Genomic DNA, 22,430 nt, shown 5'->3' with positions numbered 1-22,430 from the left:
CCAATGGAAACTATTCTCATGCAGTGGCAAATTTTGTTGGCCAAATATTAAACCTCTTCTCTAGTATAATTAAGTTTAAGGGTGACTGACTTTTCCTGTAAATTGCATGAATAATCCTATTGCATAACTAATTTGATTTGAACACCAACATTACCATGTTTAACTGTACAGTATTTCAAGCCAGCACGCAGAGTGTGCATAAGTAGGTAAAGTCTGAGTCATGATCGAGTCAAAACAAATGGCTAATGTGAGGTTGACTTTGTGAGCCCATGCTGTAGTGTTGATAAGGCTATGTAGACAAAGCCACAGAATATCAATGACGAAAAACCAACAACGGGGAAAAAGCAAAAGTAAACATTCGTAATTTATGTAAACATAAGGTTTATTGCAAATGTGCATTTGTATCCATACACCATAGTGAACATTTGTCTCCTTGGATACAGAACAGCAACAACACCGTTATCTTTACACAACATAGACACTTTAGCTTTTATCGAGCTAACAAGACGCATCCCTGTGAACTGTCTGTGTTTAACACATGCTCCTGTTTCGCTTGGCTTTCTTTAGTTTTTGGGAGAGTGTGAGGTGAAGTCTTTGGTAGCTAGAACATTACAAGAGTTCAGTGTGAAAACAGTTTTTTTTTCTCTTTTTCTTCTCCGCTCTTACTAAAGTACAGGCACTGTTGTCATGCCGTAGTTGTCAAGTTCACATAATCAAAATAAAAGCTGTAACAGGAGACATACACCGGTGTGATGCTGGTAAAGTCAGGAGTGCATCTGCAGCCGAGAAGGACCACAAAATGGCCGCTCCCTTGGCCTCTCCCCGACACATTCAACTCAGGAAGGATCACGTTTATGCAGATTCTAGTTCTTCTTGTTTTGAAGAGAAGAGCCAGGCAAACAGGGTGACCACGTCTGCCTTTCACCTCTTCCCAAACACAAAAATAGTCATCTTTACAGCATAATGTACAAGGGTCCTATTTGTTTAACATCTTTGATCAGAAATCACCAAAAACAAAAAAGTTATAATTTGATTCCTTTTTTGCAAAGCACCACTTGCCAGTGATAAAATAATTGCATTCATACAAACTGGATGCATGCTAGGCTACAAAAGGTCTCCACTTCCTCCGCCTTTGTTTTATAATGTCGTCGTTATGGTTTACAATGTACACGTCTACACAGAGAAATTCAATCGTATTACGACAGAAACATTCCTGAACGGAACTGCTCACGTCGAGCACCGGGATTCAGATGAAAAGATGAAAAGATGAAACTTGGGTATTGTTCTCGTTTTGAATCGTCGGGACAAATCCACAGATGGGGAGGGGGGAGGGAGACAAAAAGAAAGCGGGAACCCTGTCATCTTTTTACTCCCGGAAACCCTCACTTCCAAGATAGCACCAGCAGGGCCAGCCCAAGCTCGTATCCACGTCCCGCTTCAGAGCAGGTGTGGTGGTGGTGGCGGGGGGGGTGGGGGGGGGGCTTTCTCTGTCCCGGAGAAAGCGCTGTGGTGGCGCTGCAGTCAACAACGTCATCCCACTCAATTCCTCCTCCCAGCGCTTTTGTCTACGCAAGAGTGACTAAGGACAAACAAAGAGTTGGAAATGGTCCGATGTCGGGCCTGAGTCCGCACCAGTAAAAAGCGTCTTTAGTGCTCGGCCTGTGCTTTTGTTTGTAACCAAATGTCAACAAGTCAGTGCCCCGTCCTGCCTCTGAGAGGAGTCGGGGGGGGGGGGGCGGGGTGGGGGGGGGGGGGTTTGGCAGCCGCAGAAACCTTTCCTTTCCTCCCCTTCGGGTGGAAGGGTTTCATGTCCCCTGAGGGTCGGTCTGCCCTTTGGTACGAAAACGGCAAACTCGCGTCAACGCTGGACGGCGCCGTCCGTGCGGAGCTCCGCTACTGCTGTTGAGGACGGGGGCCCGGCCCGCCCGGAGCCCGGCCCCTCACACAGCAGAGCCGGGGGTCAGTGGGCACGGCGGGGCCGGCTGCAGCAGGAGCTGTGACGGGTGGTGGCGGTGGTGCCCCGAGCCCCCCGTGGACTGGCTGGACTGATTGTCCAGGGTCAGCAGCTCGCTGGCCGGGACGCACAGCTGGAACTTCTCCATCTGCTCGGGGCTGGCCAGGTTCTTCAGCAGGCTGTTCTCCCGCTCCAGCTGGTGGTTCTTCTCTGCCAGCTCCTTGATCTGCTCCTTGAGGACCTCCACCTCCTCGCGCACTGCGTACATTAGGTGGTTCTTCACCAGGTCCTGGGGGGGGGGGGGGGGATGGTTAGAGGTGTGTGTGGAGACATCAGAGTGCCAGTGAACAGGCCCTTTGTGTACAGTGTAATACGGATTGTCTGCACAATCATATTTTTGAGGGGGAGGCGCAACTAGTGATCATCAATATGTCATAAATGACCAGTCAATGCCGAGTACGGCGTAAGCTACAAGTAACTACAAGATATAAACCGGTCGAGGTACTTGGAGGGGGGGAAATGATACACAATCCGATCTAAATAGCAGTCCCTTGTAGTGTTACATATTATAATTCCTATTATTCAAAAGGTTAACATGCACAACAAAGTGCAAAACCTGTATAGGTTCCCCTAAATGGATGAATAGCCTCCCAAATAGTTCTCTATAGGTTTTGTTTGCTTGTATAATTTAATGAATAACAAAATAATATTGCACTGTTTATTACATGTCATATCTGGCAACCAAAACAGCAAAAAGCCCATGGTGACCTCTCTCTCTCACTGTGCTTTATATTCTGATGCATAGAATGACAAACAAGACCCTGTCAAGTGCAGACGTACGGACGCACACGACGACACTAAGCCAACTTCCTGTGAGCAGATAAGCCTCGAGAAGGAGTGGCATGCAGAATGATACAGAATGAACAAATATTTTTGTTCCTGGACAGTTGTCTAGGGCCGGATGCAGCGTTGAGGGAGACCATTGAAAAAAATAGTACAATAGAAATGGGATTTTATCACATGACCACTACAGCATTACATGCCATACTTCAATGGGTGATATGGTTGTGCAGTATGTTAAGTTAGGCACAACTGACACCAATCTGTATCACTCTTAAACAGCAGCACCCAAGACACTATGAACAATGCATCGTATGTCGCATTGTGTTGATGTAGTGTTTTGTGTTGTGAACTCACCATCGCCTGCTCAATCTTGTTGTCAATGGCCACAACGCTAGCACCAGAGGCACTGCAGAGAATGTGGGGGGGGGGGGGGGGGGAGAGAGAAAGAGGAAAGAAAGAAAAGGGACACCATGAATGAATGAACGAATGCACCACATCGCCCCTCTGGGACACTTCTAGAAAATGACAATCCCCGAGAAATACCGGCGTCAACGTATTCTATTACCATCCCCGTCCCCAGCGTCCTATCATACTGTTCATTGTGCTACCCTCGCCGAGCAAAACAGAAAGCAAAACCCATCGTTTCTCAGAATCGACAGCTTTAATTGAAAAACCAAATCGCCTGATCGATGGATCATACAGACAATATACATCGAGGAAGGTCACGGCGAGACAGATATAAACATGCGCGTAAAATGCGCATAAAAAACAGGTCAGTGTACACGCTGTACTGGGAACGACGGGGTTCCCAGTATGCGTAATTCCTTTACGCATTACATAACGTCGCTGCAGGGATAACAAAGGGACGATTTTCGATTTAATTACCTGTTGTCAAGTTTCACCGACACCACATCTCCCCCCAACAACGAGGAGAAGAACGAGATGGAGAAGTTGTGAAGCTGATAGACAGCCACCTCCATCGGCGTTTTGCCGAACATCTCAGTGCTCATGTTGAGGACCAAAGTGGTTTGGATGATACTTCTCGCCACGTTTGCGACGGGTTGGGGAGCTGTTTTTACAGATCCGTATTGGTATTCAGCTTAAAATCACACACACGACGCACGACGATCTCGATCTAGCCGGTTTGCAGCTGTGCTTTGGAGCGCTTTGTCAAGTGAGATGAGCTTCGTTGGGCGCGCAGGCAAGAGTGCGGCTATTTTCCGCCACAAGCGTTTATAAGTGCCGAGCGCTCTGACGTCATATGACGCTGAATACATTATGCAAATGAGGCTGCGGACACGGGTTTCACAGCTGCCCCTGTGCTGAACTCGACTCCTCCCTCGGTTGACCCGCGCTACACCGAGTGCACGCAACCGCTGCTGAACCGAGCAAATAAAGTAAACAACACGTCTTCCTCGACTAAATGTGTCCACCGCATGCATGCATGCAAGCACACTTGTATTTTAGCCGAGCGTCTTATTTCTTTGCATGCTCCATTGGATGCAATACGACAAGGAAAAAAGAAAATTCATTCGTTTATCTGCCTTGTCATTCTGTCAACAACATCCCGACGCTCTGCCTCGCAACACCGTTGTGTTCAATGTTCCCATTTAAATTGCTTTTAAATGTCCCTGTCACTTTGGTTTGTTAATTGCACATGCAAGACCACTAGGTATTGCACTACCTGTGTTTTGGTGGAATTCTACCATAGGTACATTTCCATACACTGTACCGGTAGATTTCCTCAGTGTACTTTGGCACTCTATCATTCTCTACTGGTGGGAACCCGTATTGCATCTATTCTGTATTCCGCTGGAAAAAACAGGTTTGTACCGGAATATTCCATAATTTGCAGGGTGCACCTTGAAGAAAAACAAAGATGTTTCGCCCTACAAATAGGATGATTTTAATGCTTTAAAAATAAAGCATTAAAATCATGTCAATGTGCTGCATGTTAGTGTATAATTTCCCTCATATTTTTGTGAAAAGTCTAAATGAATATTTCTGCACCATTAAAAGTTCACGCTCTCAAAGCTATTTTGTATTACTGTAGTTTGTTTAAAACATATTTACAAAGTTGCTACTACTTAGCAAAGATTCATAACAAAAGAAGAACAGAAATCATTCAAATCATCTTATTTTTCCCAATAATCCCAACTATTATCCACATTGTGCACCACAGCTAGAGCTGGGGTTTTGCTGTGTGGTGAACAGTAAGTCAGAGAGGCACCTGGCCCCTGCTCTGCCTCTCAGAAAGGACAAGCTGCTGTTACGCAACCCGAGCAATTAGGGGCAGGAAGCCGGGGCCTGGCGGGGCAGCCTCACAGCGCAGCCTCACAGCGCTGTGCAGAGAGCATGGAGCGGTGATTAGGGGCCTCCGCCGCGCCTGTCGGCTCCCATCTCAGCCCACCTCGTCGGGCTGCCAGCTCTAATACAGGGCTCACAGGTGGAGGCAGGTGGACCTGTGCTAATAGCCCCCCCCAAACCCCCCCCCACACACACACACACACACACACACACACACACACACACACACACACACACACACACACACACACACACACACACACACACACACACACATACACACAAAGAAAGAAAAGTACTGATGCATTTCCAGTGTATATCTACGTTATTCGAGATGCCCGTTATTCCAAGGCCAATGATACAAATGCCTCAGTCACAACCCGCCCTGCACTCACTCCAAACTTCATCCAGAAACGCCAACACAGTCCACCCCTACAGAATGACCCCTGATGGACACATTCAAGAATATGGCGTGTGTTGGATGCCGTCTCCACTTCTGGGCAGCAAACACCCTCCTTCTTTGCCAGTTTGTCTTAGTACCTCCGTGTCTAGCATACCAGCTTGAACTTCCCAGTGATCTTTAGAATATCATCTCAACCCCCGACTCTTTGAGTCCAACACAGCTGTCTATCAGTGTGCACCAGCGTTATCCAGAGCAGGCGGCGGGTGAGGTGAAAAAACATAACAATAAGAATATCGTAATACCAATTTCTGTCAAGCATATTCTGGGATAGCTGTAGGGATCAATCAATATCACACATCCTCTGTTACCACCGACATAAAGAGCAAGAGAGGCGGGAACGGTGTTGCCATGGTTATGTTTCTCAACCCTTGGGTTTCTCTGAAAATGCGTAGACTAAGCAAACATAATTATAGCCCAGAAAATAAATAAATACACAAGGCTAGAGGCATCACCTCTGTGGACAAAGCGGACACAAAGGATGCTGAAAGCTCTCCCAGAGGCTGGGCCCTCTCCTCAGGACCGACTCCTCACAGTAAAAGTTGATTTGGCCCTGCCAAATCAACTGCAAGGAAAGCTCAGCCCTGCCCAATCAACAAATAGTCAGCCCTGCCCGATCAATGCAGGATTTGACGCTGCCCAATCAACAGCCAGGATTTGACTTTTGCTTTTGACATGGACCCCGGGAGAGCAACGACGACTCAAACTTGTCCTTCGAAAAGCCATCACACAAAGAATATGCTCCAATCTGCGTAACTAGAGGAGGCATGATTGATGTCCGTTCCTGATCATTATGGGGACATCAACAACAAAATTAAGGTATTCACTCAGTGTTTCCCTGCTCTTCTTTCAAGATGAGAGAGATCTGCTGCTGTGCCTTCTGGAGTGCCTCCAAAAAGCACTGAAACATTTCTCACACAAATCCCTTGGATGGAGCCATCAAAAGGCCCCCCATCCCCTGGATGGAGCCATTAAAAGGCCCTTGTACGGCCACTATTAGCGGGGATGAAATGGCCAGGGCTGGCCGGATTTTTTTTCCCCAATATTTGCATTTAGCACTCTGCAGGTCATCAGAATGAGCTTCCTTCATAATTAAATCTTTCCATTACAAAATAGCATAACATTCATCTAATTGGTTTTATCCAACTGGACAGGTAAGCAGGCATGTTATCTTCCAATCCCAGCTGATTTCCAGCCATTTCCCGGCCCCTACCATGCCCCAATACCACCACCTCTTTTCTCCAACTTACCGGCGGTCCGGCCTTCTGAAAACACTGGGCGAGTACGGGGGAGAGCAGGTCGTGGGCCTCAGGGCCGGACAGCCCAGGCGCTTCTGTTGCTGCTGGAGGTGGTGATGACAGACGACTCTGTGGGGGGCTTCAGCCGGACACTGGGCGCCCACCGCCCGGGGAGAGGGGGCCGTGGCCGGGGCCGGGGCCGGTCGGCGGGGTCGTGAGCGGGACTGTCCCATGTCGAGCCAGGGATTGGTGGTATGGGGCTGACGCTGCCGGGACGGCTGCAGCTGCTGCTGCTTGATGGCTGCTGCCGCTGCCCTCATCATTTGTTCTCACGCGGGGACAAAGGCACGATTGAGCGTGTCCCACTGTCGTCAGCATGGACACGCAGCCAACTGGGGAGGACTTGGCACAGATCGGCACGGAGGCGATGTGTGTCGGAAGAAGGGTTTGTTTTCTCTTATAAAACCAATGCAGGACAGGGAACCATTTACCCTCATTCCCATCTCTCCCCTATCTCAATAAAGCATCATTGTTGTTACCCCTATGTTCTGTTCCACAAGGTTGTAAAAAATCGTGATTAGGACAAGATTATAGAGGCTATTTAGCTATTCAACGTAAACTTGCTACGGGACCATCCTGACAGGAAGACGATCGAGCAGGCTGTTATTGGAGACATTCAGTTAAGTGACGCCACTGTTTCAGACCAGCAGACGTAATCCACATCCGCCTCACATGACAGGTCCATCTGCCACACAACAGGTGGAATCCCCACAGCCATGACACCAGGAGCAGGCCAAGGCACATCGCACATGATATCATATTCTCCGACCAAAGATTCACTCTTTCTAATCCCTTAAAGACAGTAAGTGCTCAGTAAACGGCGTCGCGTCAGGCCTCAGAGAGCCTCAGTGTCATGGCGGTCGTCTGATGGCCAGAGGGCTGAAGTCTTGCCACTGTGATGTCTTGCTGATCTTTAACAGGACGGGTTCTGGTAGACACCGGGGGTCACACACTGCACCGTGTCTGCCCATTCTCTCACGGAGAATGATAAATGTGGAAGTTTTGCCCACAGATCACGCTGTGAAGTCGGCTAAAGCCGTTTGTTAAAGATGTGTGCGTCCACGGGTTTGGTTGAAACAAGGAAGTATCCGTGGCTCGCGGTTCATGGCCAAGACAAACAGAGAGCGTGTGAGCGACCACCAAATACCAGAGCCAGACTCAGTTACAGACAACGTTCACCACAGTTCCTCTCCGTCTGCCCTGTTAACCAGGTCGTTGTCATTGGAACGTCTACATCAAAATGCCATTCCCTGGACTGGGCTGTGCGTCACACTCTGTCATTGTTGTCAGAAGACAGCGTTCAGTTGAACTCTTGTTACACTAGCCAATCGTCCTCCTCGCTGCTTATAGTCATGGTGATGGCATGGCACGAAACATGGGCTCAAGTGTCAGGCATTCAGGAGGCGAGAGAAGCACACTAACATGCTATGTCAACACGCAAGAACTATTGGGTTACATGGATGAGAAACACGGCTGAAAAAAGTTGTGAGGAGACAATTATATCAAGGGACTATCCTCCCTCCCTAACTTTTGAGCAAAAGTTGAAACTGTACAATAACAATGTGTTAGGCTGGCGTACAAAAGGTGATTGGTGCAGTTTAGGACTGAAGTTATTCAGGACGAGTCATGACTGAATCAGTTATTTTGTCTGTTAGTGTTCCATGTAATTAAGTTGTGCTCAGAACAAGCAATTATGATTGCAAACACATGAACCGTACTACTTTATTAAGTTCTATTTATGTCACAAACACACACACACACACACACACACACACACACACACACACACACACATACACACACACACACACACACACACACACACACACACACAGGCACTGTACACAAATATGTCTGCTGTATAAGAGTGTTTGTCTGCATGTGTTGGGGTACATAGTGTGTGTGTGATCGTTAACTGCTGTTAGTGAATCCTTTTGGGTAAACATAAAGAATAGAGTGGACCACAGCTTTTAAATCCTGGAGGCATCATCTAAAAATATACCATAAGACAATGCAGGAAGATTGTGAATCCACATTCATCCCATCATCACTAGAAACAAAACACAAAGAGGGAGGAAGCAGGCTTGTGTCTTTACTACCTAAATCAAATTTTCTCCAGCTCCAGAGGGAGTCCAGCTGAGGTTTCCCAAGAGACTCGTGTTCCGTACCGCGAGGAGTCCAATCTGGGCTGCAGCCATGCAGAGCCACATGCGAACACACGCGAACACACACACACACACACACACCCACACACACACACACACACACACACACACACACACACACACACACACACACACACACACACACACACACACACACACACACACACACACACATACAAACACACACTAACGCATGTACAGACACACACACAGACTTGGTACGTGGTACTTCTCACGTATAAAATATGCATGTATAGACACAAACAAATACAAACACGCACAAGTAATTGGACAGACACACTACACACACACACACAAAGCTGTCGGTGGTTGAGGCTTGAGGTTGTTTAGGATGCATTGAAACACACACCTGACCATAACCCCATGAAATGCCAGAGCTAGTGGATTCCACAGTCCCTGCTGTTTTTAGATAGCAGTACAAGGCATATTTAGCAGTACAAGGCATGCTTGATAACTAATCACCTAGTCTCCATTAGACTGTGTCTTTGTTCTGATTTTCTTCTTTTCACTTCCCCTTTTTACCAGTTCCTGGCTAGTCAGGGAAGCCGTCATCAAAGAAATCACTTACAGAACGCAACAACACGCTGTGTGTGATTGTGGAGTGGGTGAGGCGATGGATCACCCACAAGGGTAGGCTAAGTGGTCAGTTAGGTCTGCATGACATCAGAGATAAATATACTGCAGAGTCAGGGTCTGGAACAAAGGGTTACCGAGGGCAACAACATCTGTCCCGATTCTTCTCCCTGTGCTTCGTCAGTGCATACTTCTGTGTGTGTGTTTGTGTGTGTGTGTGTGTGTGTGTGTGTGTGTGTGTGTGTGTGTGTGTGTGTGTGTGTGTGTGTGTGTGTGTGTGTGTGTGTGTGTGTGTGTGTGTGTGTGTGTGTGTGTATGTGTATGTTCCTGTTTGTGTGCAAGTTTGTGTTATGAAAGAGCTTTCTCAGACATGTTTATATCAGCAGAAAACAAGTGGGAGGCCGAAAGACTGTTCTCTTTATCCATCTCAAGCCACAAACATCTAAATATTAATACATTTAAAATGAGACATTTATCTTGGCCGGGCAACACTAATGGTATTACAAATAAGCCACGATTAACATTATTTTGATCCTGCAACAGACCATATACAGACATAAAACTAGATGCAATGGGACAAAGGTTTGAAGACACACTTAGTGCCAGGCCCGACATCAATGAAGCTCTGTAATACATCATCGGTTGTCTCTTATACCGGTATAATGGGAGGTAACCATGAATGAATCCCCAATCTTTAAATGTGTCTCTGGATGGGGATAAATATACATTATATCCCAGCAGGGAAGACTATCCCCAATCCCAAAGCCAAGATACCTCTGGTCACTCTGTCACACAACACAATGTCCCATGGGTCTAAAAGCAAGCATTATGGGGGCCCTACATCGCGGCTGCGTTTGAACTATCTATCAAAAAACGTCCCACCCCAGATTTCCAGTGAGGTCTCCCTGCACGCTGACATGCTGATACCGGCCTTGGCTCCAGAGCCATCCCTGCCTCCTCCTCCCTCTCCCCCTCCCTTCCATCTCCTCTCTCCTGCTCTCGTTCCCAGCCGCCCGTGGCCGGCCGGTCGTGCAGATGCGTGACCCCCTCCCCCCTCGCCCACCGGGATGGTGGAGGACGCCGGGCCTCCGTGTGTTTGTGTGTTTGTATTTCCGCCGGTGTGTATGTCTGTCTTTATAGCTGCGTGTGCGACTCGCCGGCCCGAACTTCGGAAGGGGGGGAGGGGGGGGGGGGGGGCGGCCTGGTCAGCAAGATCTGGATTTAACCAGCTGACACACACACACACACAGAACACACACACACACACACACAAACAGGACACACACACACAGGACACACACACAGGACACACACACAGAACACACACACACACACACACACACAGGACACACACACAGGACACACACACACAGGACACACACAGGACACAAACACAGAATACGAAGACACACGACACACACAAAGGACTGGACGTTGGTGTCATCCAAACAAGGGACGGTTCCCACAGTCTCCCACAGTCTCCCACAGAGCCCTGGACAGAGCGGCCGCTGGGCGGGGTCTGGCCCCTGGGCGGGGTGGGCCCCCTGCTGGCCGACGATGACACAACAACTTTGAGTTCCCACGAGCCACCTTGGAGCCACTGGCGGTCAATGTTAGCTGCCGCCGCTAGCCGCACACTGGAGGGAGCGGGCCGTTTCCGATTTTCCGTTAAAATGAGAATGTCACATTGCAACAACTTAATTTGATACATATATCCTTCATTCGTTGGAGATATCGTGGACAATCCAAGAAAAGGGAGACAAAACCAGCTAGCTAGCTACCGTTCCGGGGCAGTTGTTTTTAATGCCTGGCCGTCGACCGGCCCGCGGCAGCAGAGTTTATCAGCCCCGGGCTGTGAGAGATAGCCCATGAATTCAAATCAAAATCACCCTATTCTCTGTCTGGATGGCGGCAATTGCTCAGGCCCAAACCAAAATGAATCATGCAAATCATAAGTCATAAGATGTGTGATGTAATCTCTAGTGGTGGTTGTGACATCAAACACAGGGAATTAAATGAGGGATAAATAAATCCCACCGGCACTTTGGCCGGTTAACCAAAGCATTGGGGTTAGCTAACCCTCACGGTCATTGCTCCAGTTAAGTGTGTGTTAATTATAATAATTGTGCACACATATAATTGTATGACGAAAAAAAAACTAGCATTACACAAATTAAGTATATATCGTTGTAAAGAAAGAATACCTCACATTAGTATTGCATACACATATTGTGATGCACTTCGATTGTACTGATACTATTGGGATAACAGCTCACGGTTTCAATTTTGTCAATCGATCATGTGAGGGCTTCACCCCAAACCAGCAATCTGGTTTCTAGTTTCTATTCCTGCATCGTGACAGCACTCCAGACCAGACTCAACGCAGATTAGGATTACTATCGGGCCATTGATCAATGACAGCAAAACTTTACACATACAATGCTCAAAACAAGGGAATCAAATCCTGTAACATGTGGGTTTTAAGCAGACCACATTTCGGACAATACCGAGGCCTCTGTATCAAACAGAAAGGCTGCTGTGTTAACGGATAAAGGCCAGATAATAATGCCTACTACAATTCTAATTAAAAACGTATCTCATTATATAAAGAACGATGAACAAACTGTGCAACCTGAGAGCCGTATTGTGGGGGTAGGGCGATTGGCGTCGACCCAGACACGTATTGTGTTTGTAGATTGTAGTTGTACAGGCTATGCTGGCTATGTTGTAACATTTGAGAGACATGTTTGAGAGACATCACTTGCATTATAATTATGGAGATAAAGAATATAAAAGGATCAAGCAGTTGTGAAAACTGCTCTGTGCATATGGAGATGTGCGATTCTCTTTTGCCATTGGTCTCCTACTAACCAGGATTGGGCAATTGGGTAATACCAGTCATTTAAGAGTGTGAATATATCCTTAAAGGTCCAGACTTTAGAACAAGAGTAATAAGAAAGCATGTTGGCCTTTTTCAACAAGCTATTTCATAATTTATTTTCCTAAAATCATGCGTCAGAGCTGTTTAGGGGTGGCACCACCCTTATGAGTGTGTACCCTCAAAGCACCGGTCATATTGTGTTTAAGGCAACTCAGTAGTACGATTAAATGAGCACTGGCCAACAAATCCTGATTTGTTGGCCAGTGTTGTTGAACGTGAACACGGCATCACACGGTGGGAAGCTTGCGTCTTTGGTCCCAGAGGGGGTCAGTTTGAGAAGCACGGGGGGTTCGCACCCTCTGTCACGTTCAGCGATTAACAAAGAACATAGGTGTCGGGAGGAAGGGGAAAAGGGGGCCGCGATGATACCAATTTATGGCTACAGTGGCAGCATCTGTGTAGACATCAAGAAAAGTCCCATTCACATGCAAATACGCACATAAATCCGGCCGGCCGCAATTGTGCTCCCGCCGATGGTGGGGGAAACAGCGCCCTCGGAGAGAGCTATAAGTCAGAGAGAGACAGCGGCTGAAGTGCTACAGTTACAGCAGCAGTACCTCATGTTTATTAAACGCCAGTATCCCACCAACAACAGCCTGACTGCGGTGGGATGGGAGGTTCACCTGGGGAGAGGGGGGGATGCTTTGCAGAGGCATGAAGTGGATTGTGTGAAATCAGGGGGCTTAGGTGGGGTAAGGGGGGGTGTACAGGACCAGACCAGGGCTGGCGGGGGCCCAGGTGTGGGAATTGGGGCGGCTGTAGTTTTTTTGTTAGTTTGTTCAGACCCGTTCAGCGGTAGGAGGAGAAATCCAGAGTTTACGAGCTGAATCCAAGGCAAATGGCTGTAAACACATTGAGGCCTACGTAATGTTACGCACCGTTAAAATAAATGAAAGACTTGGACAAGTGTCCTGAGAGTGTTAACGATGCAGCGCGGTGCTATCTTTTTATCTTTAAACACTTTTTTTATCACAGCTATTGTGTCGATGTTGACGCTCTGTGAGTATGGGTTTTGTGTATCATAAAACTAGCTCTCTTTTTTCAATGAACATTCTAGAGCAGGGGTCTCCAACACGTCGATCGCGAGCTACCGGTAGCTCGCGGGCAGGTTTTCAGTAGCTCGCCTGATAGGTTGACCGAAAAAAATAAAAAAATAAAAAATTATAATAATAATTAAAAAAATTAAAAAAATTAAAAATAATAATATTCCGACGACAGTAAATGCACCTCATCTCACTTACGTTCACATATATGTCACATTGGTGTCCGGTGTAAATGTAGCCAAAGTGACGTTGTGACGTTGAGTGACGTTGTACGCTCGCTAAGCTAAAGTGAGGAGTTTGGTGGTATTAGCAGAACTTTACACAAACAACAAAGATGGAAAACCAAGGTGGCCAAGTCAAGAAAAAGCAGAAAACATACCATTTCCATTTAGAGTGGGAATGCGAGTTCTTCTTTACTAGCGTGAAGGACAAGTGTGTGTGCCTCATATGCGGGAGCAGTGTTTCGGTCGGCAAAAGAGGTAACGTGGAGCGCCACCACACTCAAGTCCACGGTAACTTTGCGCGGGATTTTCCAGCAGGCAGCACTCTACGGACTGAGAAAGTGAACCAGCTGAAAGCAAACCTTAAAAAACAGCAATGTTTATTCATCGGACCGACGAAGAAAGCCAACGCGGCCACGGAGGCATCATTTAAAGTGGCGCACATTTTGACAAAACACAAGAAGCCATACACCGATGGCGGGATGGTGAAGGAAGCAATGACAGCGGTGGCCGACACATTATTCAAGGACCATAAAAGTAAGACTGAAATCATGTCCGCTATCGCTGATGTACAGCTTGGCGCAAACACAGTGGCACGGCGAGTGTCTGCGCTCTCTGCCGATGCAGTGGGTCAGTTGGAGCGGGACATGATTAAATGCAAATGGTTTTCAATTCAATGTGACGAGTCGGTGGATGCGGCTGATACCGCTCAGATGGCTGTGTTTGTCCGGATGGTTTTCGAAGACGCTTCCACCAGAGAGGAGTTTTTAACGTTGCTTCCACTAAAAACCACAACCAGAGGAGTCGATATTTACAACGTTGTGAAAAAGTACTTCGTTGAACATAACGTGCCTATTGAAAAGCTGGTGTCTATTACAACAGACGGCGCACCAGCTATGACAGGACGCCACTCAGGATTTATTGCACTGTGCAAGGCCGACCCGGACTTTCCTAAAATTGTGAACTATCACTGCATCATTCACCAGCAGGCTATATGCGCCAAAGTCATGAGATTTGATCATGTGATGACACCTGTCATTAAGATCATCAACTCCATTCGCGCAAAGGCCAAGCAGCACAGAAGCTTCAAACTGCTCCTCCAGGAACTGTCTGCTGAACACAGTGATCTCCTTCTCCACACTGAGGTGAGGTGGCTGAGCCGAGGAAAAATACTGCATCGCTTCTGCTCATTGCTGAACGAAATCAAGGCTTTCATGGAGTCAAGAGAGGAGGACACTACACTTTTGTCTGATGCTGAGTGGCTGCTTGATCTTGCGTTCCTGACAGACATGACAGAGAAACTCAATCAGCTCAACACCCAGTTACAAGGTAAAGACAGAACAATTTCGGACATGATCAGTGCTGTTAAGGCTTTTAAAGCAAAACTGTCATTCTACCTCCAGCAACTGAAAAACAAAAGACTGCAACACTTCCCAACAGTAGTTAAGATGTTAGATAGCCATGCAGGGGCTGACTTTGTTTTGGATGTCAATAAATATTGTGACCTCATGTCAAAGCTAGGCCAGGAGTTTGAGGATAGGTTCAATGATTTTGATAAGCTGGAGCCATGTGTGGCATTCATTGCCAACCCATTCATGGAGGTAGACATCACAGAGATTTCAGAAAAGATGGCTGAACTGTTCACTGTCAATCCTGTGGAGATGGAGATGGAGGTTATAAATCTCCAGAATCATGTTCAGCTTAAGTCTCAGCAACACTCACAACATTTCTGGAGCCTTGTAGACCCAGAAAACTACAAGAACATTCACCAAGCAGCACTTAAAATTTCTGCTTTATTTGGTTCGACATACCTTTGTGAAGCTGCTTTTTCTGACATGAATGTCATCAAATCTAAATTCAGAACAAGACTGACAGATGAACATTTAAATGACTGTATTAGAGTGAACCTGAGCGCATACACTCCAGCATACACCTCTTTGGTGGACTCCATGCAGTGCCAGTCATCTCACTAAGTTTTAAAAAGAGTGAGTGTACTAATGTTTTCTTGGACCTTTGATGTTGAGTTATTGTGTTATTGTTATTGAGTTGAGTTATTTTTGATAAGCATTGTGTATTGCAATTGCACACGTGTACAAACAGAAGGACTCCATGCAGTGCCAGTCATCTCACTAAGTTTTAAAAAGAGTGAGTGTACTAATGTTTTCTTGGACCTTTGATGTTGAGTTATTAAGTTATTGTATTAGAGTTGAGTTATTTTTGATAAGCATTGTGTATTGCAATTTCACACGTGTACAAACAGAAGCACGTGTGATTAATTAATCAGTTAATCAGTTAATCAGTTAATAAATGCATAATAAATTCATGCATTTATTAATCAGTTCATTAATAAATATGTGCGATGTGATGCAAGTAGCTCTTGGCCACTTAATTTTTTTCTAAGTAGCTCTCAGTTGAAAAAAGGTTGGAGACCCCTGTTCTAGAGAATCTATTACAGAAGTGGGTATTGAGATTAAACCACTTTATTTTGATTGTTTACAGGTGAGCGTTTACAGGTGAGAAAGCACTTTCATTGGTTCCTCTTTACATCCAAACAGAAATCAATAAATGCTCCGAGAAAAAAAAATACAGAGAAAGATAGAGAGTGAGAGAGTGGGAGGGAAAGAGGGAGAGAGAGAGAGAGAGAGAGAGAGAGAGAGAGAGAGAGAGAGAGAGAGAGAGAGAGAGAGAGAGAGAGAGAGAGAGAGAGGGGTGGGGGAGGGGGGAGGGAGGGAAAGAGAGAGAGAGCAGACCAGCAGTGCAATGTATAGGGTTTCTTACTTTACAAGGGACATGGACTCCCACACACAATAGTGTTTTTCCCACACGCTGACTCCTTATGCAATCACAGACGACGGCCGCGGTTACACAATCCATCAAACAGTGTCATTGTGTTAGCTTGATTACATATGCAAGAGATCCAGCCCACGCAAAGCAGCAAGGAAGAATTTATATAACATGCACACACACGCACGCACGCACGCACGCGCACACACACACACACACACACACACATACACACAAGCAGTGTCCCAGTCCACCTTTTGTGTTCAAATGTTCAAAGCTATCACAAAAAAAGGAAAGTGACTTCCCAGGAATACGTCTTTATTCTGTGAGCCCTGAGTCTGGAGTCCATTCTGAGGACTGTTAGCTTTTGGTTGGGCTCCCATGCTGACGTTCACAGGATGGATGTACACATCACCAGCATCTCTCTCCATCTCAGGACGTGACTCAGACAAGGATGGGGGGGCAGGGGGGGTGGGGGGGGGGAGTGTTTGGTCAGCTTTAGCCATTTGTCAGATTGGGACAGTTGCCAGATTGGTTGGGAAATTGGTCCCAATCTGGCAACAATGGGGGCGGGGGTTGGGACGTCCGAGGCAGTCTGAAACCCGGATGCTGGGCGTCACTGGTCGCTGGGACCAGCGGGCTGGGCGGGGGGGGGCAGTTACCCCCCCGCCTGTCCTGAGTTCAAGCGGCCCTCCAGCAAAAGAAACGGAAAAAATAACAAAACAGCGAAGAGCCGAGGAGAGGCCGGGAGGCTGGAGGCGTAACCGACGGATACCGCTCCGATTGGCGGAGCCAATCGGAGCAGTGAACGGAACACCCCCAGGAAGCGGAGCAGTGAATGGAAGCGGAGCAGTGAATGGAACAACCCCAGGAAATATATACAACTAATACTAATCTGTGAATCGACTCCACCTGCAAATATAGTGCACCCCAGCGTTGTGACATCCTCAGACCACAACTGGCAGGGAGTGTTCAACAATCGGTCCCTCAAACCCTCCGATGCTTTACCTGGGAGGCACTGCCTGGACAGCTTTGTATAATGGGTATTTATTGAAGGGGGGCGGGGGGGGCTTGTGTGTCTGCTACACTGAGAAACACAAACACGTCTGCGTATAGCTTGGCTCATCTGCACATGCTTCTACACACACAAACACACAAACACCAGCACACTCCCTGGTACATTGATCCCGGCTCCATCTCAAAGCTTGACTGCAGCTGGGTGTTCATCGCTGTTCAGTGTCAGATGTGAAATCTGGAGATTCTCCCAGTGAAGAAAGTACAACAACAAAGAAGAAAAGAGAGAGAGAGAGACAGATGGATAGAGTACAGCAAATACAGAGAGAGAGAGAGAGAGAGAGAGAGAGAGAGAGAGAGAGAGAGAGAGAGAGAGAGAGAGAGAGAGAGAGAGAGCTCAGTGCCTCCCCTGTTCTCTTCTTACTGGGAGACAAACAGGAAATACTTCCACTTGAAGCTGGCTGATGAACTTGCATTGAAGTGTGGAAGAAAAATCGTTCTTTCCAAAGACACCCCCCTTCCCACCGCCCCTCTCCAGCGAGCCACGGTGGAGTCTGAGGACATCGCCGCCATCCAGCGGCCGTGAGACTCAAAATGTAAACACACTAGGGGTGACCCAGGACCAGTCCAAAGTTCAGTTACTAAACCATAGAACACTGGTATCAGTTATATACTCACGCAAACACAGACACACAGACACACAGAAACACACACACACACACACTAACACACACACACACAAAGTCCACCCATGCAGGAACAGGTACACATGGTCACGCCAAGAGCAGATGTGCACCAGAGTGTGGACACTATCAGCTCACAAATGCACGTAGGCACTGTCTTGAGTGTCTGCCAAAAAAAACACACAAACGATAAACTGCAAATGCACGGGCAAAAATAAGGTTTCACACAAGACCTGAATACATTGACTCAGGAAAGGTCAGAACTGTTGGATGACGAAGTGTGGTGCATGCTTGACACCCTGCACACAATCACGTAAACACACACACAAACACAGACACTCAAAGACTCATGCCAAATAGTTCTACAAACACAATGCCTTTGCATTTTTGTTGTGTGTCTAGTTGTATGTCTGGCAGGCAGGGCCATCTCACACATTCTTCTGCCGCAGGCGCAACACATTCTTACCACGTCGCACACACGTTACACACACAACGTGTGTGTTAGAAAACAATACAAATCTAATTTGAAAAGGAAAACACCTCCTTCAACTACAATAATTAAGGGATAAAAAACAACAACACAGATAAGTGCCCAGAAATTCATTAAAAAAATCAAGAACAACAAAGAAGACAAGAATAATTGCTTCATGCTTCAGGGACGGTTTGCGTGAGGACAGAGCCCTCAGCGTCATCACGTCCAATCAGATCGTCATGCTATTGGCACGGTGAGGTGTGTGGGACAGGGCGGGATTGTTGTTTGCGGCTTGAGACATTGGCAGTCGCAATCGTTTTGCCCACGTAGGCAAACCCCGTTCCAGCTCGCCAGCGCCCTATCCACCCCATCACAGGGGGTTGTCTGAGCACGACTCACGCAGAAGACGGCCGTGGGACAGCTGCTCGACGTGGAGTAAAGGAGAGAGAACAGGTTCAACTAAAGACCTACAGTGATGTCCTGAGATAGCCTTAGATAGCCTAGACTCTGACCTTTGACCTTCTCAACCTTTTTAATTGTCAAACTGCCCTTGCTGAAGTTCACCTGTCTAGGTGCCGGAGTTATTATTATCATTTGCACTTGACCCTACACTTTAGACAAACAGATGTGCACAAGAGAGTGAGAGAGAGAGAGAGAGCAAGAGAGAGAGAGAGAGATCAGGCCAGGGCAAGCTCATGCCGAGGTTTGAGCTGTGGGGTGTGTGTGTGTGTGTGTGTGTGTGTGTGTGTGTGTGTGTGTGTGTGTGTGTGTGTGTGTGTGTGTGTGTGTGTGTGTGTGTGTGTGTGTGTGTGTGTGTGTGTGTATATGTGTGTGTGTGTGTGTGTGTGTGTGTGTGTGTGAGTGTGTGTGTGTGTGTGTGTGTGTGTGTGTGTGTGTGTGTGTGTGTGTGTGTGTGTGTGTGTGTGTGTGTGTGTGTGTGCGTGTGTGTGTGTGTGTGTGTATGTGTGTGTGTGGGTGTGTGGGTGTTTATTTGTGTGTGGCTCTGGGGTGGCACAAAGTCAGTGGCAGGTTAGAACCCAGCCCTGCAGCCATGTGTGCACTGAGGATGAGGAGCAGAGCCAGATGGAGCAGCACACACTACTGCTACAGGAATGAACCCTGAACTATTGCAGAAGTAGAAAAAACAGTTGTTTCACAGGTTCCCACACCCACTGATACAAATCTCCCCCTCTCGCGCTCTCTTTCTCACACTCACACACATAGAAACAGACACACATGCACACTGTAACACACTTTCTGCATGTTACGCGATGCCCCTGGTTGCTTACACAGGGCAAACCGGAGTGTGTTTGTGAGTGTGTGTGAGTGTGTGCGTATGTTTGTGTGATCTTGGGGTAGGGTTGGTGTACTAACCTGTGTACCTGACTTGTTTGTAGACACGCACACACACAAATACGAACACACACATACACACACACACACACACACACACACACACACACACACACACACACACACACACACACACACACATACACACACTCACACACACAAACAGACACAGACACAAAAAAACACACACTTACACACATAAATTCTTACTTTCTACAAAATGATCTGAGGAGTGCAGTATTCCCCCTTCATTGAATTGTGTTACTTCATTACATTACACACGTTTTTAATTTTAATTTACTTTGATTTACATTCATAATTTTATAAACCAATATCTCTGGGTTTTAATCAGCAGGTGCCCGCTACAGAAAAGTAAAGATAATCTTGACTGGTGCCTGATCCATTTGCATGTGTTTAGAGGATGACCTCGAGGACAGCCTCCTGTTCTGTGTGTAACCGAGGCTGAGCCAGAGGACAGCCTCCTGCCCGCTGTGTAACCGAGGCTGAGCCAGAGGACAGACCAGCCGCCGCAACAGGGAAACACAGAAAGAGGAAGAGAGAAAACAAACCAGAAAAAACGAGGACTTGTGGGGGGGAGGGGGGGAGGGATGGGGGGGGGGGTTTTGGCGTCCACAGCTGTTGTTGTGTTTCCTGCGATAGGAGTCCATTGGCTGTACTCCAAGTTCTTTAAGTAAAATAAAAGGAGGGGAAAAAAACACACAAAACATGCCAGACAGTGTGAGAGAGAGTGAGAGAGAGTGAGAGAGAGCAAGAGAGAGAGCGAGAGAGAGAGCGAGAGAGAGAGCGAGAGAGAGAGAGAGAGAGAGAGAGAGAGAGAGAGAGAGAGAGAGAGAGAGAGAGAGAGAGAGAGAGACCCGTTTGCTCAGTCTGACTAAGTCATAAAACAAGTCTCCTTTTTTACGATTTTGTTGTCTGCACGTGAGGAGGTTCGGGACAGAGAACAACAACGCCCCGCTGACTGATCCGCTGCCAAATGCAGCTTCAGATCCACAACGTGTCGACCTTTGGCCTCCATGGCGTGCCGGTGCACAGACATCCACCGGCATCCATTCATCTCTACTGCATTGAAACACACGCTACACATAGAGAAAGAAAAACCAACAACCACATGGTGTGGCTCCTCAGACCTCCCACCTGCCCGACCCCCCCCCGGGGAGGCGACCCAGAAATAACCCGGATTACCGGGGAACACATGGCGTACGGAGCGCACTGCTGACCGCTGCAAACAGCCAGTGAGCGTCTTATGGTGGATAAAGATGACAGGCCGGTCCTCAAGCTCTAATCCGCGCTGTGTGTGTCACGGCGCTTTGTTTACCAGACCTCCACGCCGCCGGAGCACCCGGCGCCCAGGCCGCCACAGTACTGCTTCAGACCGGCTCATTAGCCGCCTTGTGCTGTGCGGCCGATAACGATTGTCTTTTGTGCGTTCAGCCGAAACCACAACTTTTTGGATTCAAATAGTTTTTTCTTTGGATGATTTGATACTGAGAAGTGCATTTGGAATGCTGTGTGTGTGAGAGGTTATTAACACTATGAAAACACTGGAGGCGTACCAAATAATCCTTAACAACTATAAGCGAACATCTCAGACAAAACTAAACAGACTAAACAGAAAGAGGGGAGGAATCAGGGAACAGATACGCAACAATCGAAAGTCAAACACAAGAGGCGACTCATACGTGACTGATTGCAGACGGTTTAGCTCAGAGTTATCTTTTCCTTCGCTGAGTTATGGACTCACCACCTTTGGTTTCACTGACAGAAACCTCAACAACAACCAAAGAAAATGGCTATCTGGTCTTTATAAAGAGCTGATAAGGGACTAGGATACAGGGGACTTTTCAACTGTTCCTTTCAGTCGACTGACCTAGATATTTTACCCAGCAGACAATCCCAAAGGCTCAAACGCTCCTGGGATAGACAGGCCTAATTTCTCTGTGAATAGGAGGAAATCTCTCAGTTGTCTGGAGAGAAAGAGAAGTGGAAAAAAATGTGATTAAACTTGAATGGCAAAGGCCTTGTTACTGTAGCTGTCCTATTCCTCTCTCTCTCTCTCTCTCTCTCTCTCTCTCTCTCTCTCTCTCTCTCTCTCTCTCTCTCTCTCTCTCTCTCTCTCTCTCTCATTTTTATATTTATATATACATCCCCCTAAAATTTCAAAGGGTTTTATTTATGTATAGTTATACATTGCAAAAGCAAAAACTAGAAATGTATTGGTAAAATACAGATCTTAAAATGAAATACAAAATGAAATAATCACAAATACAATACAGCAAG

At 47.1% G+C, this 22,430-nt stretch overlaps 1 protein-coding gene across 2 annotated transcripts in view; it reads right to left on the bottom strand.

Annotated features, from left to right (window-relative positions):
- Positions 1-361: 361 nt before the first annotated feature.
- tsc22d3 (TSC22 domain family, member 3) overlaps positions 362-22,430 on the bottom strand; it is a 36,116-nt gene continuing 14,047 nt past the window's right edge. The window contains exons 1-3 of one of the 2 annotated variants that reach the window (XM_030367531.1): positions 3,683-4,127; positions 3,152-3,203; positions 362-2,243 (exon numbers count right to left, since the gene is read on the bottom strand). In XM_030367531.1, the coding sequence (XP_030223391.1) occupies positions 1,941-2,243; positions 3,152-3,203; positions 3,683-3,807 (480 nt within the window). In that variant the 5' untranslated portion in view covers positions 3,808-4,127 and the 3' untranslated portion in view covers positions 362-1,940. Of the gene's footprint in view, positions 2,244-3,151; positions 3,204-3,682; positions 4,128-22,430 lie in introns of those variants that run through there. The other variant, XM_030367530.1, reaches the window with a different exon arrangement.

This window comes from Gadus morhua, chromosome 10 (genome assembly GCF_902167405.1).
Source record: "Gadus morhua chromosome 10, gadMor3.0, whole genome shotgun sequence".
Lineage (NCBI taxonomy): Eukaryota > Metazoa > Chordata > Actinopteri > Gadiformes > Gadidae > Gadus > Gadus morhua.
The sequence above is the reverse complement of the archived record's forward strand: the minus strand, read 5'-3'. Positions and strand labels throughout refer to the sequence as shown.